General features: G+C 37.5%; 2 protein-coding genes across 5 annotated transcripts; one reads left to right on the forward strand and one right to left on the reverse strand.

Annotated features, from left to right (window-relative positions):
• Positions 1-2,231: 2,231 nt before the first annotated feature.
• Positions 2,232-5,947, forward strand: mns1 (meiosis-specific nuclear structural 1). 2 transcript variants are annotated; one of them, XM_067590123.1, is made up of 10 exons: positions 2,232-2,323; positions 2,590-2,784; positions 3,135-3,262; positions 3,393-3,495; positions 3,999-4,228; positions 4,490-4,706; positions 4,805-4,912; positions 5,057-5,314; positions 5,448-5,573; positions 5,657-5,947. In XM_067590123.1, exons 2-10 carry the CDS (start codon positions 2,611-2,613, stop codon positions 5,762-5,764), a joined length of 1,452 nt encoding a protein of 483 aa, XP_067446224.1. In that variant the 5' UTR covers positions 2,232-2,323; positions 2,590-2,610; the 3' UTR covers positions 5,765-5,947. The 2 variants fall into 2 exon arrangements, with proteins under 2 accessions (XP_067446224.1, XP_067446217.1); XM_067590116.1 differs by having other exon boundaries at positions 2,244-2,447.
• Positions 5,948-6,084: 137 nt separating this feature from the next.
• tex9 (testis expressed 9) lies at positions 6,085-14,226 on the reverse strand. 3 transcript variants are annotated; one of them, XM_067590154.1, is made up of 12 exons: positions 14,086-14,226; positions 10,676-10,809; positions 10,131-10,194; positions 9,894-9,970; positions 9,736-9,781; positions 9,540-9,622; positions 9,224-9,387; positions 8,674-8,765; positions 8,238-8,411; positions 7,997-8,131; positions 6,325-6,459; positions 6,085-6,240 (listed from the first exon to the last, which is right to left on the reverse strand). In XM_067590154.1, the coding sequence occupies exons 3-12, from the start codon at positions 10,131-10,133 to the stop codon at positions 6,163-6,165; spliced, it is 987 nt and encodes a 328-aa protein (XP_067446255.1). In that variant the 5' UTR covers positions 10,134-10,194; positions 10,676-10,809; positions 14,086-14,226; the 3' UTR covers positions 6,085-6,162. The 3 variants fall into 3 exon arrangements, with proteins under 3 accessions (XP_067446255.1, XP_067446244.1, XP_067446235.1); XM_067590143.1 differs by lacking the exon at positions 14,086-14,226 and adding an exon at positions 13,919-14,058; XM_067590134.1 differs by lacking the exon at positions 14,086-14,226 and adding an exon at positions 11,992-12,101.
• Between the last annotated feature and the right edge of the window lie 8 nt (positions 14,227-14,234).

The following is a 14,234-nucleotide window of genomic DNA, read 5'->3' on the forward strand; positions in this document are numbered from 1 at the left end:
GCCTTCAAGTAAGAATTCAAAGTAGGAGCAACATTTCTGTGCCCAATGACAGTTAAAAACATCAGCATGTCAAGTCTATGAGTCTATATTTCTTTTGACATGTTCATTTTTACAGTGTCGCATGTCTAAAGGTGTCAAGATGCCTGAGTGGTAAATTAAGTGTAGTTTTCAGTTGTATGATGCAAATATCCCGAAGAAATGTGTTGTAGTTTCATCCACTGTAAAGTCATCTGTTATACTGTCTTAATTGGAGAACTACAACAATATGTAGAGTTAAACTTTCATTGAATATAGTTGATGCATTTTCTTGGACAAAAAAGTTATATAGTAAAACAAAAACTCCTTGATCCAGTAAAAAAAATCAGAAAAAGCAAGAATAGTTTGTTTTTGTTACTTTTGATGATGTTTTCCATGAAATTGTTCAGTATAATAGTGCATCATAGTACTGACAGGCCAACGCATGTCAATATTTTTGCCTATATCCTGTTTTAAGTCACCTGTTTTGTATCATTTTTTCTTAAATTAGACATATCTGGTTCCAGTGTTCACAGTGGAAAATTTTTTTTACATGTTGGATGAACTTAAGAAGCTGATTCTTCAGTATCTGTGAAACAAAGAGGCAATAATGAGCAGCAGCTTGTGGACCTGGAGATCATGATGGAGCAACACTGGCCTCTGATCTGTTACTGGGCTCCTCTTTAATTTTCCTTTTATTATTTTTCCATAAACAGAGCAGGGAGCTCATGACTGTGATGGGACGGAGCTTTTTCAGCATTGACATAATAAAAATAATACATATGTGATGAGTTATAAAACAAGAATTAGTCTACAACTGAGTTTTTACAGAAACCTAAGCTCAGTTTTTCCTGAAACCTAAGCACTTTTTTTCTTAATTAGTTTTAATAATTTTAGTTTCTTCATCATTATTATTTCTATCTTTTTTTAACTTTATTTTACACAAAGGAACTTATAACAGGTTCACCATTCCAACAACAGTAACGAGGTAATGTGTGCTGAGGTAGTTCAAAGATCATAACATCAATAAAGAAATAAAAATAAAAAGCAAACATAAACAAAATTAATTTGAATAAATTACAAATCAAATTCATTACATGAGGCTGTAGTTTTCACAGAGGTTGAGCAGTATTTTAGTGTCCGGGGAGGATTTTAAGGACATGAAGACAGTAAGTTTAGGTTCCTAATTTGCAAATTTGCTGGAGTGTATATGGAATTTTGCTAATAAAGAAATAAGATTAATAATTTATCTTAACAGGCATTTCATCAGCAAAACAAACAAACAAACAAAAAAAACCCCAAAACAAATAAATTGTATTTTGAGCCTGAGTTTTGAGCCTAATTTTCTGTTTTAAAAAAAATTAAGCTCATACCAAAAAGTCTGACTACAGTCCCCCCAAAAAGAAGAATTGTTGTTTCATCTGTATGTTGACAGAAGAAACAAAGAGGGTCAACATTTAGTCTGTATTCTACAATAACTGAATTAACTGGATAACACCTGTGCAATATTTTCAGGCACATCTCGCACCTTATTTGAAACAATAAAAATTCTGGGGTAATAATCTTGTTTTTTCCAGTCTATACCAATATACAGATTATTCCAAATAAATACAGAAGCAAGTTTACTAATTGTGCCCCTCTGGATTATTTCCCTTATATATTTACTATTGGTTTTTATATTCAAAAAATGATCTATATTCCCAATATATAATTCTGGTATGGTAGTTTGACGGATAATATCTCAGAATTTTAATACCTGACAGAGTAGCAGAAAGACAATAGCAAATTCTCAAGGACCCCTAAACTGACACAAATTAGACCACGGACCCCCATCTGATAAGAATTTTGCTTTTTGATGTTTTATTACAGGAAGTGTATGAAACCCATGACTAAAGTAGTCATACACCCTGTCATTGTGTTACTTATGGATGGATTATAGTGAAAATAAATTATTCCCCTTTTTGCCGGGGACCTCCTGGAACCTCCTCAAGGACCCCTGAGGGTCCCTGGACCCCACCTTGAGGACCATTGCTCCAGGAAGTACAGGGATATTATATTCTGATAAGAGTTCATTATAAGTAAACATATGATATGAGCCTCCTTTTTAAACAACTGAAATTAATTAATTGCGGTATATGACGTCATTATCTCTGCCTCGCCAGTTGAAAAACGCGTTTTGATTTTCCCGGACCTGACGTCATCATCCCCGCTGGTTTTCATTGGCTGAGCGCACAAAGACGCGACGTTCCCAGGACAACGAAACGCCAAACAACCGAGGAACCCCAACGATAGCTCGACTAAAACTGCGGTCAGTTAGTGTCTCACGTCGGTTATTCATCAAAAAACATTTCAAATGAATCCATTTAAAGTTTTTAACGAATAAGAGAGTCCAGTTAACAAGGCGGGAATCGACGAAAAACACCGCAAACATGGTAAACCTGCGTTTCCCCGCGTCACTGTTACTGTTGGTGTTGTTGCTGTTCACCTGTTGGGTCGTAAACTGTTTTCTTTGTGTGTGTGTGTGTGTGTGTGTGTGTGTGTGTGTGTGTGTGTGTGTGTGTGTGTTTGTGACAGAGTCATAACTGGGCGAGATTAATGAGTCAGCGGCAGAGTCGGGAGCAGAACCGGGAGCAGGAGGCCCGGCGGGTGGACAGAGAGAGGCAGCTGCAGGCCGGTCTGAGGGACGAGGAGAGCTTCGAGAGGAGGAGATACCTGCGACAGGTGCAGGAGGAGCTCAAGGAGAGGCAGATGGAGAGTGCTCTGCTAAAGGTGGGTTTGCTTAGTGCAGATTTTGTTTAAGATCCCCTCTGACATGTTTTAAGATGTATATAAAATACTCTGAATAATAATTTGTGTCTGATATGGTTTATCCCACAAAAAGTTAAATTATCTGACATTTACTCCTTCTCCCTCCCTTAAAAATTCATCTTTTTCCTTACCTTTTTTATAGACTAAACATTTAATCAATCAATCACAAAATTAACAGTTGTTAATTAGCTTTAGCTAGTTGAAATGCTGTCAGGGTAGGTTAATGTAGATCCAAACTTTGCTTTACACAACACTTCACTGTTTCATTGTAAGTAAAGATGTCAATAATCAAATTTTAACTCAATTTGCAGGCACAGGAGGAGAGAACAAACAGGGAAAAGCAGCGTGAACAGGAGGAGAGACTGGCTAAAGAGCTGGCACGCATCAACTATGAAAAGCAAAGAGATGAAAAAATGAGGCAGTATATTAAAGCGAACAGGTGCACACACTTAACACACTACCTCAACTTACTGTTTTATTATGGATCTGCGTACAAATGCAACACTTTCTGATTTCTGCGTTGGCCTCTTCAATACCAGTTTTGAAATGTTTCTTTAAATCACTTCCAGCATGGAGCTTCGAGAACTGGAGTCAAAGCTGAAGTCTGCGTATCTGAACAAAGAAAGAGCCGCGCAGATTGCAGAGCAGGAAGCTTTGAGGTTTGAGACAATGGTGAGCTCTGTCTTCGTTGATTTTGGGCAGTTACCAATTTATTTTTGTAAACTACTGCTGGTTTACAGCTGCTGGTTGTAAAACATGGATTCAGTTCTTCCAAATATCTTACTTTAAATAAAACCAGATGATTTTATTTGCATAAGAGCCACCAAAAGGCAGAGATTCAGTGTCATTAAATATAGAAAAAAGTGTAAAGAACTGCAATGAATAAAAATGATTATGTACACTTTGTTGAGCTGCATGCGTGGGTCTGTAATTATCTGTATTTAATTAAAGTTGCAAGAATTATACTTTTTGAAGAGCAATTTTAGGGGTAAAAATGTTGTTATTCCTCCTAATGAAGGAAGGAATTAGGAAAAATGCATTAGGTTCCTTCTACTTATCGAAATGCTGGAATCACTTTTAACTTAAATGGGATTTAATCCTAATTTCAAGTGTAAATTTCAAATGCAAAATAACTCTGAGGATTTATACAGTGTACGTCTCTTCTCTGACCTTAGCGTGAGGAGGCAGACTACACCCGCAGGATGAAGAGCGAACATCAGAGGGCAGCTGTCGAGCAGCAGAAGCTGGAGCAGCGACGCCACGAGGAGATGCTGCAGTACCAGAGAGAGCTGGAGCAGCAGCTCCTGGAGAGGGAGCGCAAGAGACAAGAGGCGTACGAGGAGTTCCTCAAGGAGAAGCTCATGGTCGACGAGATCGTCAGGAAGATTTACGAGGAGGATCAGATGTGAGCCCTTACACTCTTACACATGAATGCCACTACGCATGCAGGCACACGGTCAACTGGGGTTAACTGGGGGGAGAGATGAGTGCCAACAAAGACTGGACTGGAATGCTATGGATCTAAATTTGGCATGTTTATATCTAATTAGAATTTAATCATGTAACAAATGTATATATTTTAATTAAGCAGCTCAGGTTGAACATGCAGTTGAGGAATAGCTGTAATATAATTGATTGATTGCAAAATAATTATCTTTTCTCGAAGGGAGAGACAGCTGAAACTGGAGAAGGTCCGAGCCACTCAGCAGCACATTGAAGAATTCAAGAGGCAGCGGGCCGAGTGGAGACGCATGGAGCAAGAAAAGACGGAAGCCGAGAACAGACGCATCGTGGAGTTTGCGAGCCTTCAGCAGCAGCAGGAGGAAAACAGAATGGCAAAGATCCAAGAGAGAGAAGAAGCGAAGCAGCACCTTCATAAAATAGTAGAGACAACTTTTTCAAACTCCCATCCATGTATCTACCCACTCAATGACACATCAAAAAAACCAAAAACAAAACACTCCTCTCTGTTCTCCTCTAGCTCTCCGAGAAGATTGAAGAGGAGAAGAAGCAGCGTGAAGAGATGGAGAGAGTCCGTGAGGAACTTTGTCTGGAGGAACAAGAAGAGGCTAACAGGCAGAGAGATATTGTGAGGATAATTGATTCACTGTCTCACTTTTTAAATACACAAAGATGCAGCTGAGATTACACTAATGACAAAGAAAAAAACAACGTAATTGTAATTTTATATATTGGATTGTAATGGTCGATTTTCTGACCTTTCATCCAACAGGAAGAGATGGAGAAGAAAATCAGACAGAGGCTGATGATGCAGCAGACCTGCCAGGAGCAAATGGCTTTCAAAGAGATGCGGAGGCAGGCAGAGAAAGAGGAAGAGGAGGCTTTCCGGAAAATTATGATGGCTAAGTTCGCAGAGGACGATCGGATCGAGCAGATGAATGCCCAGAAACGACGCATGAAGCAGCTCGAGCACAAACACGAGGTGGAGAAGCTGATTGAGGACAGAAGACGGCAGCGCGAGGCCGACTTGGTACGAACTCTCTGTTTCCATAATCAGATACATCAAGAACGAGCTCAGACAGTGTACAGATGTAGTATCTCATCTTTTGATTGTTATGTAAATGATCTGCTGTGATAATAACATTGTGATCTCTCTCCTGAAGGAGCTGGAGGCTAAAGAAAGAGCGATGGAGCAGGAGAGGGAGAATCTGCGCAGACAGATAATTGAGGAAGAGAGGCAGCAACTTCTTAAACGTCACGCAACTAAACTTCTTGGATACCTGCCGAAGGTAAGAGTCGGTGTATGAATCATAAATAATTTTACACAGGTTTCACGTCTTCTGTGCATGACTGCAGCTGTTAATATTTTCAGGGTTTGCTCCGTGAAGATGACCTGGAGCACTTTGATGAGGACTTCAGAAAAAACTTCAAGGCGCGTCAGGCTGATATCTTCTCAGAAGACGGCTGGGAGGGCGATTAAATTTGTTTCCCCCAAATTGCATACCGTGCCCCTAGAGGACAGTTTAAGGTTACAGTGAGCACGAAGTACTTAAGTCCCCAATATTATAATATGGCTGCATTAATGTTGCATTCAGTGACAGCAGAAAGGTTTAGAAACATTTCACTAGGACACTGCTGATTAATTAAAATCATTCCAGAAAGATTTTAATGTGTCTGGTGGCTGAATGTGATGATGTTTAGGAGACTGATCTCCAAATCTATATTCAGTGTGTATTCAAATGCTAAACTTTTTAAATTACAATAAAGTTATACTTATAAAAATCTGAGAGACAACAAACCTCTTGTGCTCCACAACACAGACAAATATCTTTAAATATTTATTGAGGCACAAGTGTCCAAGTTTTACATGCTGACTGTTTATGACTTCCCCCAGTCCAGAGCTTTCATGAACTCGTCTTCTGTGAACGACAGCAGCTTGGCAGCTTCAAAATGCATCTGCACAACAAAAAAAAAAGACTCAGATTAAAAACAGATGTGCCGATGTTAAACTACTAACAGGGTACAAGAGAGAAAACTTACCTTTTGTCTTTTGAGAATGTCGATCAGCTTGAGCTGTTTCTTGAAACCCACGATGAGTTCTGCCTTCTGCTTTTTTAGCACTTTGTTTTCAGCAAGTAGATTTTCTTTACTCTGATGTTCCTCGTTTAACTTGTCCTTATTGAGTTGAATAAAAGACAGAAATTATTAAGTTGAGCAGAATCCTCACATTTGTGCAACCTGAGGTCTCAGATGTAAACCAGTTAGAATTACACGGCATGCTGAAACTGTTAAAAAAAATATTTAACTCAATGAACTTTCCAACAACATCTTCAGGTATCATTTTCCATATTTTGCTCAGATGTTTTCAGGTTTATTGTGCAGTTTAAACCTCAGCTGCTACACATCAAATCCTTCTGATATCCCAGCATACTTCAGTTCAGGCTGCACTTCATCACTGTGTGAAGTTACTGAGCTCATTGTTTTCCATCTACTAAAGAGATGCATCCTCTTTTTACTTTACGTACGTTACCATGTGAGCTTACTTCACTCATTTTGATCTCAGAACTACAAAACTCATGATTACATGGCTTTAGAGATACTTTACATGAACCCTGTAACGCCACATTTTACTGCTATGACTCGTACAAGCGAAACAAAGAAATAATTTATCTCTTTATAGAATTCAGATGTAGATAAAATACTCTGAGGAACTGGTCTTGTTTTGAGAATATTAATCATAACTTTGTTGATTTATGTTTGTTTTACTTCATGTCTGTGTCCACAATCACTCCTGTTTCCTGGTTCACTGCTCCCGATATAACAAACACTCAAACATTGACTTTACACTAAGCAGTAAATTGAGATTTTGGACACGTATGAATCATAATAATTTTGTATCATTGCTAACATGTGTAGAGTCACATGACAGTTTTTGCATCTATAAAATGTTACAATTTGTGAGATTGTTAGCAGAAAGTTGTGTCTACTGCGTGTACATTGTTTTGTTTTTTTTCATTCCATGGTGGATATTTTACAGGCACTATACAAGCATAAATTACATGCCTAGTAGTACAAATAGTTTAGTACAAGAAAGTTATTTCTGTTACAGTCGATGCATATCTCCCTTCTAAGTCTCTACATTTTTAAAATGTATCATTAAAATTAATTTTAATATACCCTGGATCCTATTTTGATTGTGACTGTGATTAAATTCAGGTGTGCATGTGTTTGTCTTTATATTAATAAATAGAAACTTTTTAAATTTATTAGTTAACATCAAAGGTAAAATAAGAACCATGTTGAAAATAAAATTCCAGTCCTGAGTCTCTACTAATGGCTAAAGAGTGAAGTCGAAGCTCCTTCTCATATGAAACGTTTTGCACTTTTTTGTAGAAAAGAATGAAATCACAATAAAAAAAACAACAAAAATCTGCTATCGTGGCTCAATATGGAAGTTTCTTATTTTTCATACAGTTCTTCTGCACCTCATAGTTCAGATGAAACACTTGTCACACAAATAATTTATTTTTACAAAATGTTTTTAGAAATAATCAACAAAAAGATGAATATGAGCATCTGTAAATTAACCCTAGTTAGTTTATAAGTCAGCAACAGTTTAACAATTTTTCTAAACATGAAAATTTGTAACTTGAAATAAAAAAAATCTAATTTGAATAACAGGAAAGTAATGAAACCAAGAGAATGAGCTCACCTTGTTCATCTGTTTCATTTTGTTGAGTTGAGTCTTTAACCTCTCCACCTCCTCCTGAGCTCTGGTCAGACGAACCTCCACAGTGCTGTTGGCGGCTGCGGCTTGTTTGTTGGATCTGTTGAGATTTTCTATTTCCTACACGGAGCACAAACAGGAAGTCACCAGACATGAACAGTGAAGGAAGATGGTGTCTGTTATTTAAAGAATATCTGGACCAGTTTTGCAGCCTTTTGACACAAACCTTGTGTAAACCAGACACCTGCACCTGAAGTCCGTCACATTTCCTAGCAGACTCCTCCGCTAACGCTCGGTGCTTCTCAATCTGTGTTTGCTGAATGCTGGTGGTCTTCTGCAGCCTGGCTCGATCCTCCTCAATCTCCTTAATCTTTGCGCTAAGCTTGGCATTTTCATCATCCTGTAACAGCAGTAACAGAATGTTATGTATAAAAAATGTCTGACGTTTGAGGTTTAAGTCATCTATCAGAAAAAATAACAACCAAGTAGGTTTAATATTCTGAGGGGCTCTTCAAAAATTGAGATTGGGAGCATGATGATTACTTAAAAAACTATAGACAGATGTGTTTCCACCTTCTGTTGTATTACTGGATGGCTGTTCAGCTGTAGCTCTGTCCCCCTCTGCTGATAGACAGGGGCAGTGATACATCTTTTAAAAATACCTTCTTATAATATTCACATGATAGTTGATCCAGCTCCTCTTGCATAATCCGTAGTTTTGCCTTCAAAACTCGTATTTGAGCATCTGAAATGCCTTAAACAGAAGAGTGAACATAATCAGATTTACAAGCCGATGAAAAATTACTTTAACACATCAAAAAACAAATGATCACATGCTCTGATGTGGATTTATTTAATGTGAAAGCACCAATTTAAATATAGGTTAGATTCTTAAGTGACAAGATTTTCAGTTTCCACTGTAACACACACTGGTCCTCTTTGTTAGAAAATGTAACTAATAACATGAGAGTAACAAAAACATTTACTGTCTTAAAATATTTTCAGAACTAATCAGGTTCCATCAGGTGCAGTAAAAGCTAATAGAGATCGTATAACATTGGAAAAACGTCTTCAGTGAACTAAACATTATTAGGAGAGATCTGTGTTTGACAAAATTACATCTTTTAAAAATATTAGCAGATATTTTTTTTTTATTTTTCATTATTACTGGATAAAACCAGCCTTTACTTTTTGCAAAGTGACATAAATTACCCGATCCTACGTTGTCTCCAGCATTAGACACGTCATCCACAACATTGTCATGAAGATCAGCGTCGTTCATCTGCTCCTCCATGCTGCGTATCGTCTTCGCCAGGAAAAAGTCAGCAGAGTCTTCTACAGCTGTTAAATCGTCCACAAGAGGCATCTTCGGAGTTCTGAAATCAAGCAAATGGTGTGAAGACTTTTAGGTGCTTTGTGAGAAACTCTGATGCATAATATGATTTATGAAACGCAAGACCTACATATTATTTTCTTATGAATAAAAATGGTTGTATATGGTTTGAAAAAGGTATCAAATAAAACTCACGCAGTTTTGCATTGAGGCTCTTTTTCTTTTTTTCCAGCGCGCATGTTTTGTGATGTTGATGTGACCCTTTTTTTAGTCACCACCTAAAAACACAGAATAACAGAATACAAGAATGTGGAAGTACAGCATTAAAAAAGTATACCTGTAGTTTGTTGAGGTTTCAGAAATACACAAACTAAATACTCTGAGCTGATACCTTCACACGAGGCTCCTGCACAGTGAACTGTTGAGGCTTTATCATCCTGCAGGGGAAAGGACAGATACATAGAGAGATATGTACTGTAGATCTGTAGGTACAGTAGTGTGTTTGGCAGCTGGAGTGTTTTAAAGATCTGGACCTCAGATACTTCTTACCTGGAAGCTTCTTCATCCTCAATATCAGTGAGCAGCAGGGTGGAGAAAGATTTCGACAGAACTTCACTCTGTTCTTTCTAAAATCCAACAAACACCAAGAGCCTCATTCAGGTTTAAAGCAAATCTGCCAATCGATCAAGATAACATCCCCCTTCTCATAATATTTTAAAAGGTTTACTCACCAAAGGAAAACGAATCATTTCTCAACAAAACAATACAAACATGTTAATAACTTACCATTAGTTGATCTGCCTGTCTCACTAGATCTGCTGTTTTGGCTTCCAGCTCTGCATTTAGGAGTCTGATGGAAATAAAACAGAGAATAAACAAAATGACACAGCTAGTTTTTATATTGACAAGGTTTTTTGTGCTGCAGCACTGCAAGAAATGCAATGAACCCACTGTGTTTGTATCTGTTGATGGACAAGAAGAGAAGTATTAGTTTTACCTGTATATCACTATTCAGCGCCCTGAGACGACAGTGATAGAATGAAAATAACTTTCTCAAATTGTGGAATATTGATTTCCTAACTGAGGTATTACAGGAGGCATTTATTAATGTTAAATAACAGTGAAGTCAGCAATGATTGTTAATTATAAGTCTATAAAAGAACACCAGATTTGATGAAGAAATCCACTGAAACTAAAAGAGTCCAACCAATTCAAAAGAGAAATTATTCCCTAAACTAAAGTTTAGTGAAACTTAAAAGGTTCAGACACAACCTGCGTCACATCAACTGAATCAAAGCAAGGCCAACAGATATTGGAACAAGTAGTCTTACTTGTATTGTTCTTCTTTAGCAAAAAGGTCATCGATGTGCTTCTTTGCAGGACCAGAGGCAGATTTCGCTTGCGGCCGTTCTTCAGTTCTCTTTGACCTTTGACCCTTACTGCTGGAGGATGGGCGTTTCTTGGGCTAAACAAGACAGAGCAGTGGACTTATACTTCCTTATAATATTTTCTGCCACTCTCATGTTTTTAATAGATTCTAGTAAAGCAATCATGACATTCTGTAAAACTTATTTCATGTTATCCACAATAGTGGAGCCTGACTTGGGGTATATGTTAGCTGATAAGCAACAAGAAATTGCAGTACAGAAAGAAAGATATTTTTTAAAACTGACCAGGGAGCCATGACAAGTTATATTTTATAGCTATAATATGTCCCACTCAGTACTCATCTTGGCCCCAAGTCTTTAAAGAAAAATATAAAGGATGTTTGTGTATGTTATGTGTTTATCTTAAATAATTAATATCAGCAGATTTTAAGTCTCAAATATCAAAATTATTATCTGCCTTAAAGTACACTACCTGTCAGGCTGCACACAGAAGACTCTGCACTCACACACTTCTCAGGTAAGTCTCCTAATTAACTAAAAGGTGTATAAGCCATCTGTGAATACTGTGAGTACCTCATTAGAGAGTATGTTTGTAAACCCAGCTTTAATGATTTAATGATTGTATGTCTAGTAATAATCTGTATAGCATGGTTTTGCACTTTCTATGTACAGGCACAGTATTTTGTTTTCAAAGGTTCAATTAATTAAGCCATAAGAACATGGAAACTACAGTGCTGGCGTCCTAATTAACCAAGGCTGATTACCAAAATGTCTGAAATAGATACCCACAAAAAACCATAGATAGAAACAACATGAAACTATATTAAAAGCTGTTAAAAACCTCCACACAGTATTACAAATTAAAGTCCCATAGGTCAAAATGAAAGAAGACAGTTTGACCTTTTGCACTGAGAGTTTTGCACATTGAAACTCTGTTGTGAAAACTGAGAGAAATCAACAAAAACACAACCATCCACACATTTTATCAATCTAATGATTTGTGATGTAACTAAACATCCACAACGCTACATATTTTGTCATCCTCTAACTCAGCATTAGCTGGTATCCACACTAGTTTAACTATAAACTAAGCGTCGTCAGCCACAATGTTAAGAGGACGTTAGCTTGAGTTGTTGTTTGTTGACTGAGGTGAGCGACGTCACCTGTTGACAACAAATCATCGGGTTTAAACTTTTCGTATCACACAAACAGTTCTGATTAAAAGAAACTGTAAGAAACAGAAAAATAACGCTACAAACCTGCAAGACGACGGACTGGACATTTTTATTAAGACTTCTTTCTGCCATTGTCACTGACGGAGGCGACGCGGTTCTGGTTGCATAGCAACTTGTTCAGTGCGCACACAGTACGGTGGCCATGTAAGGACATATAAGAAGTAACTTTTTAAAACAAAATACAACGTGTATTATAGCAAGTTTAAAGCTAGTAACAAAAGTAATGACGACTAATGATGCCTTCTATACTTATCATAACTAATCATAAGCCTGAGAAAATAGGAAAGTTCCAGTTTGTTTTTGATAGTAGACACAGATGTGACTGATCTCAGCTCATCAGGCCTCTTTATTGTGAAATTGTGCAGTATTTCTATGGTGGAATATTACATATTCACAATATTACACATTATCAGTTAAAATGATTTAGATTCAAATTTAGATTTAGATTTTAAAACTAGATTTTGACACAGGGAACCTCTTCAAGTCAGGGTCACAAGGTCAAGCATCAGGGTATAATCATCAGTGGTGGAGGAAATATTCAGAGACTCCCTGCACTCAAAAATGTGTTTTTCTTCTTGTTCCTTCAGTTGGATGTTCGAGCTTCACTGTGCAGAATTATGTATTTGCAGAGTTTGACACTAAAAGGCTGTTCTCACTTTCATCTGCTGAAAGTAGAAAGTTTCTCTGTGCTCATTGAAAATCTGAGTTTAAGAGGTGGACCTGCAAGCATGATTTGTGACATCACAACTAGTTTGGAGCCAATCTGGTCCACTATTCAACATAACATGTATGATGTGGAGAATTTAAAGATCCCCTCCAGACATGTATTAATATTAAAATACTTTGCTTGGAGCAATAATGTGTGTCTGTTTTTTCCACAAAAACAGGATAATTACCTTGTTAAAATACTTGAAACTATATCTACTCCTTCTGTGCACTGGAGGCGTCACGTTTCCACATCACACTTGTCTAAATTTCATACTAGACCACGATTTGCTCCAAACTATTTGTGATGTCACAAATCCTGCTTATAGGTCCACCCCTAAAATCAGATTTAAGGTGAGCACAGAGAAACTTTCCACTTTGAGCAGATGAATGTGGGAAAAGTCCTTTAGTGTCAAACTCTGCACAGACATCATTCTGCACAGTGAAGCTCAAACATCCAACTGTAGGAACAAGAAGAAAAGCATATTTTTAAGTTGATAGAACTTTAAGCCTTCAGTGCACACAGACTGAGAACAGGACAGGAGCTAAACTTTTGAAATGAAAAATATTTGCATAGTCACAGATTGTACACGTAACATAGAGGTAATGTATTTTTAAAGAATCTCTAACTTTTTTTATCTGACAAAAACGATTATTTAAAACAGAGTGTTTTTATATCTTAAAACATGTCTGGAGGGGGCCTTTAACTAAAAATACAGAAATATCCTCAATAATGTCCATACTACAGTATTAGATCACTATATATAGGGGAGAACAGGGTAAGTCGAGCCAGTGGGTAAAATGAGCCACCCCCTGTATCTAAGTAACCATAAACAAAAGTAATCAAATGACCACAAATTAAGAAAGTATAGCTCACATGACTCAATCCATTTTGGACTCAAGCACGTGTAAAAACCTGAGGTATATATAGTATCTATTATTTGAAACAAATACACTTTTATTTTGCAGTGAAATCATCACATGTAAAAAGTGTCTCATGTTACCCTGTCCTCCCCTAGCCCGTATAATCATATATAACAATGTTTACACTTTTTATTTTATTATCTTGTTTTATTATTTTATTAATTGAAAACAACCAGTTTATATGACGTTCTTGTTTCTGTTTCATTGTTGAATTAAATGCAGAAACGTTTCACATTTTTAATAACACGTTTGTTCTGCCTACATGTTGTTTTTAAAGCTGGGGTACTAGTGCGCATGCGTGTGCCCAACAGCTACTACTCACCATGCACATGCAGAGAAATCCCATAACGTGAGGGGCAGAGCACACCGGAGGGACTAGCTAGTTGTTTTCCAGATGTCCGTTCACTGTTTACACTCGCCTTTATTTATATCCGTGCATTACCTCGCGTTTGACAGCGACACGTAGTTTCTATTGCCTCTTAAACTCACCAAGTGTTGGGACTTGAATCGAGAGATGTCGCAGGAGGACTGGGTGGCAACAACAACAACAACAACAGGACGCGCTGCTGTCCCGTTAGCATCGCACCGTCCTCCGGTCCATGTAGTTTAACCCCGTCGGGCGACTACACCCGTCCATA

This window comes from Thunnus thynnus, chromosome 1 (genome assembly GCF_963924715.1).
Source record: "Thunnus thynnus chromosome 1, fThuThy2.1, whole genome shotgun sequence".
NCBI lineage: Eukaryota > Metazoa > Chordata > Actinopteri > Scombriformes > Scombridae > Thunnus > Thunnus thynnus.

What these genes read in the sequence shown, in the direction of transcription:
- mns1 (XM_067590116.1), top strand. An exon ending in CTTTGAGGTTTGAGACAATG is followed by an intron (nt 3,496 to 3,998) that starts GTGAGCTCTGTC and finishes CTCTGACCTTAG; the next exon opens with CGTGAGGAGGCAGACTACAC. An exon ending in AGCAGCACCTTCATAAAATA is followed by an intron (nt 4,707 to 4,804) that starts GTAGAGACAACT and finishes GTTCTCCTCTAG; the next exon opens with CTCTCCGAGAAGATTGAAGA.
- tex9 (XM_067590134.1), bottom strand. Translation starts at nt 12,039, where the DNA reads ATGGCAGAAAGAAGTCTTAATAAAAATGTCCAGTCCGTCGTCTTGCAG. An exon ending in CATGTGAATATTATAAGAAG is followed by an intron (nt 8,412 to 8,673) that starts GTATTTTTAAAA and finishes CTGCTGTTACAG; the next exon opens with GATGATGAAAATGCCAAGCT. An exon ending in AAATGAAACAGATGAACAAG is followed by an intron (nt 6,460 to 7,996) that starts GTGAGCTCATTC and finishes CAACTCAATAAG; the next exon opens with GACAAGTTAAACGAGGAACA.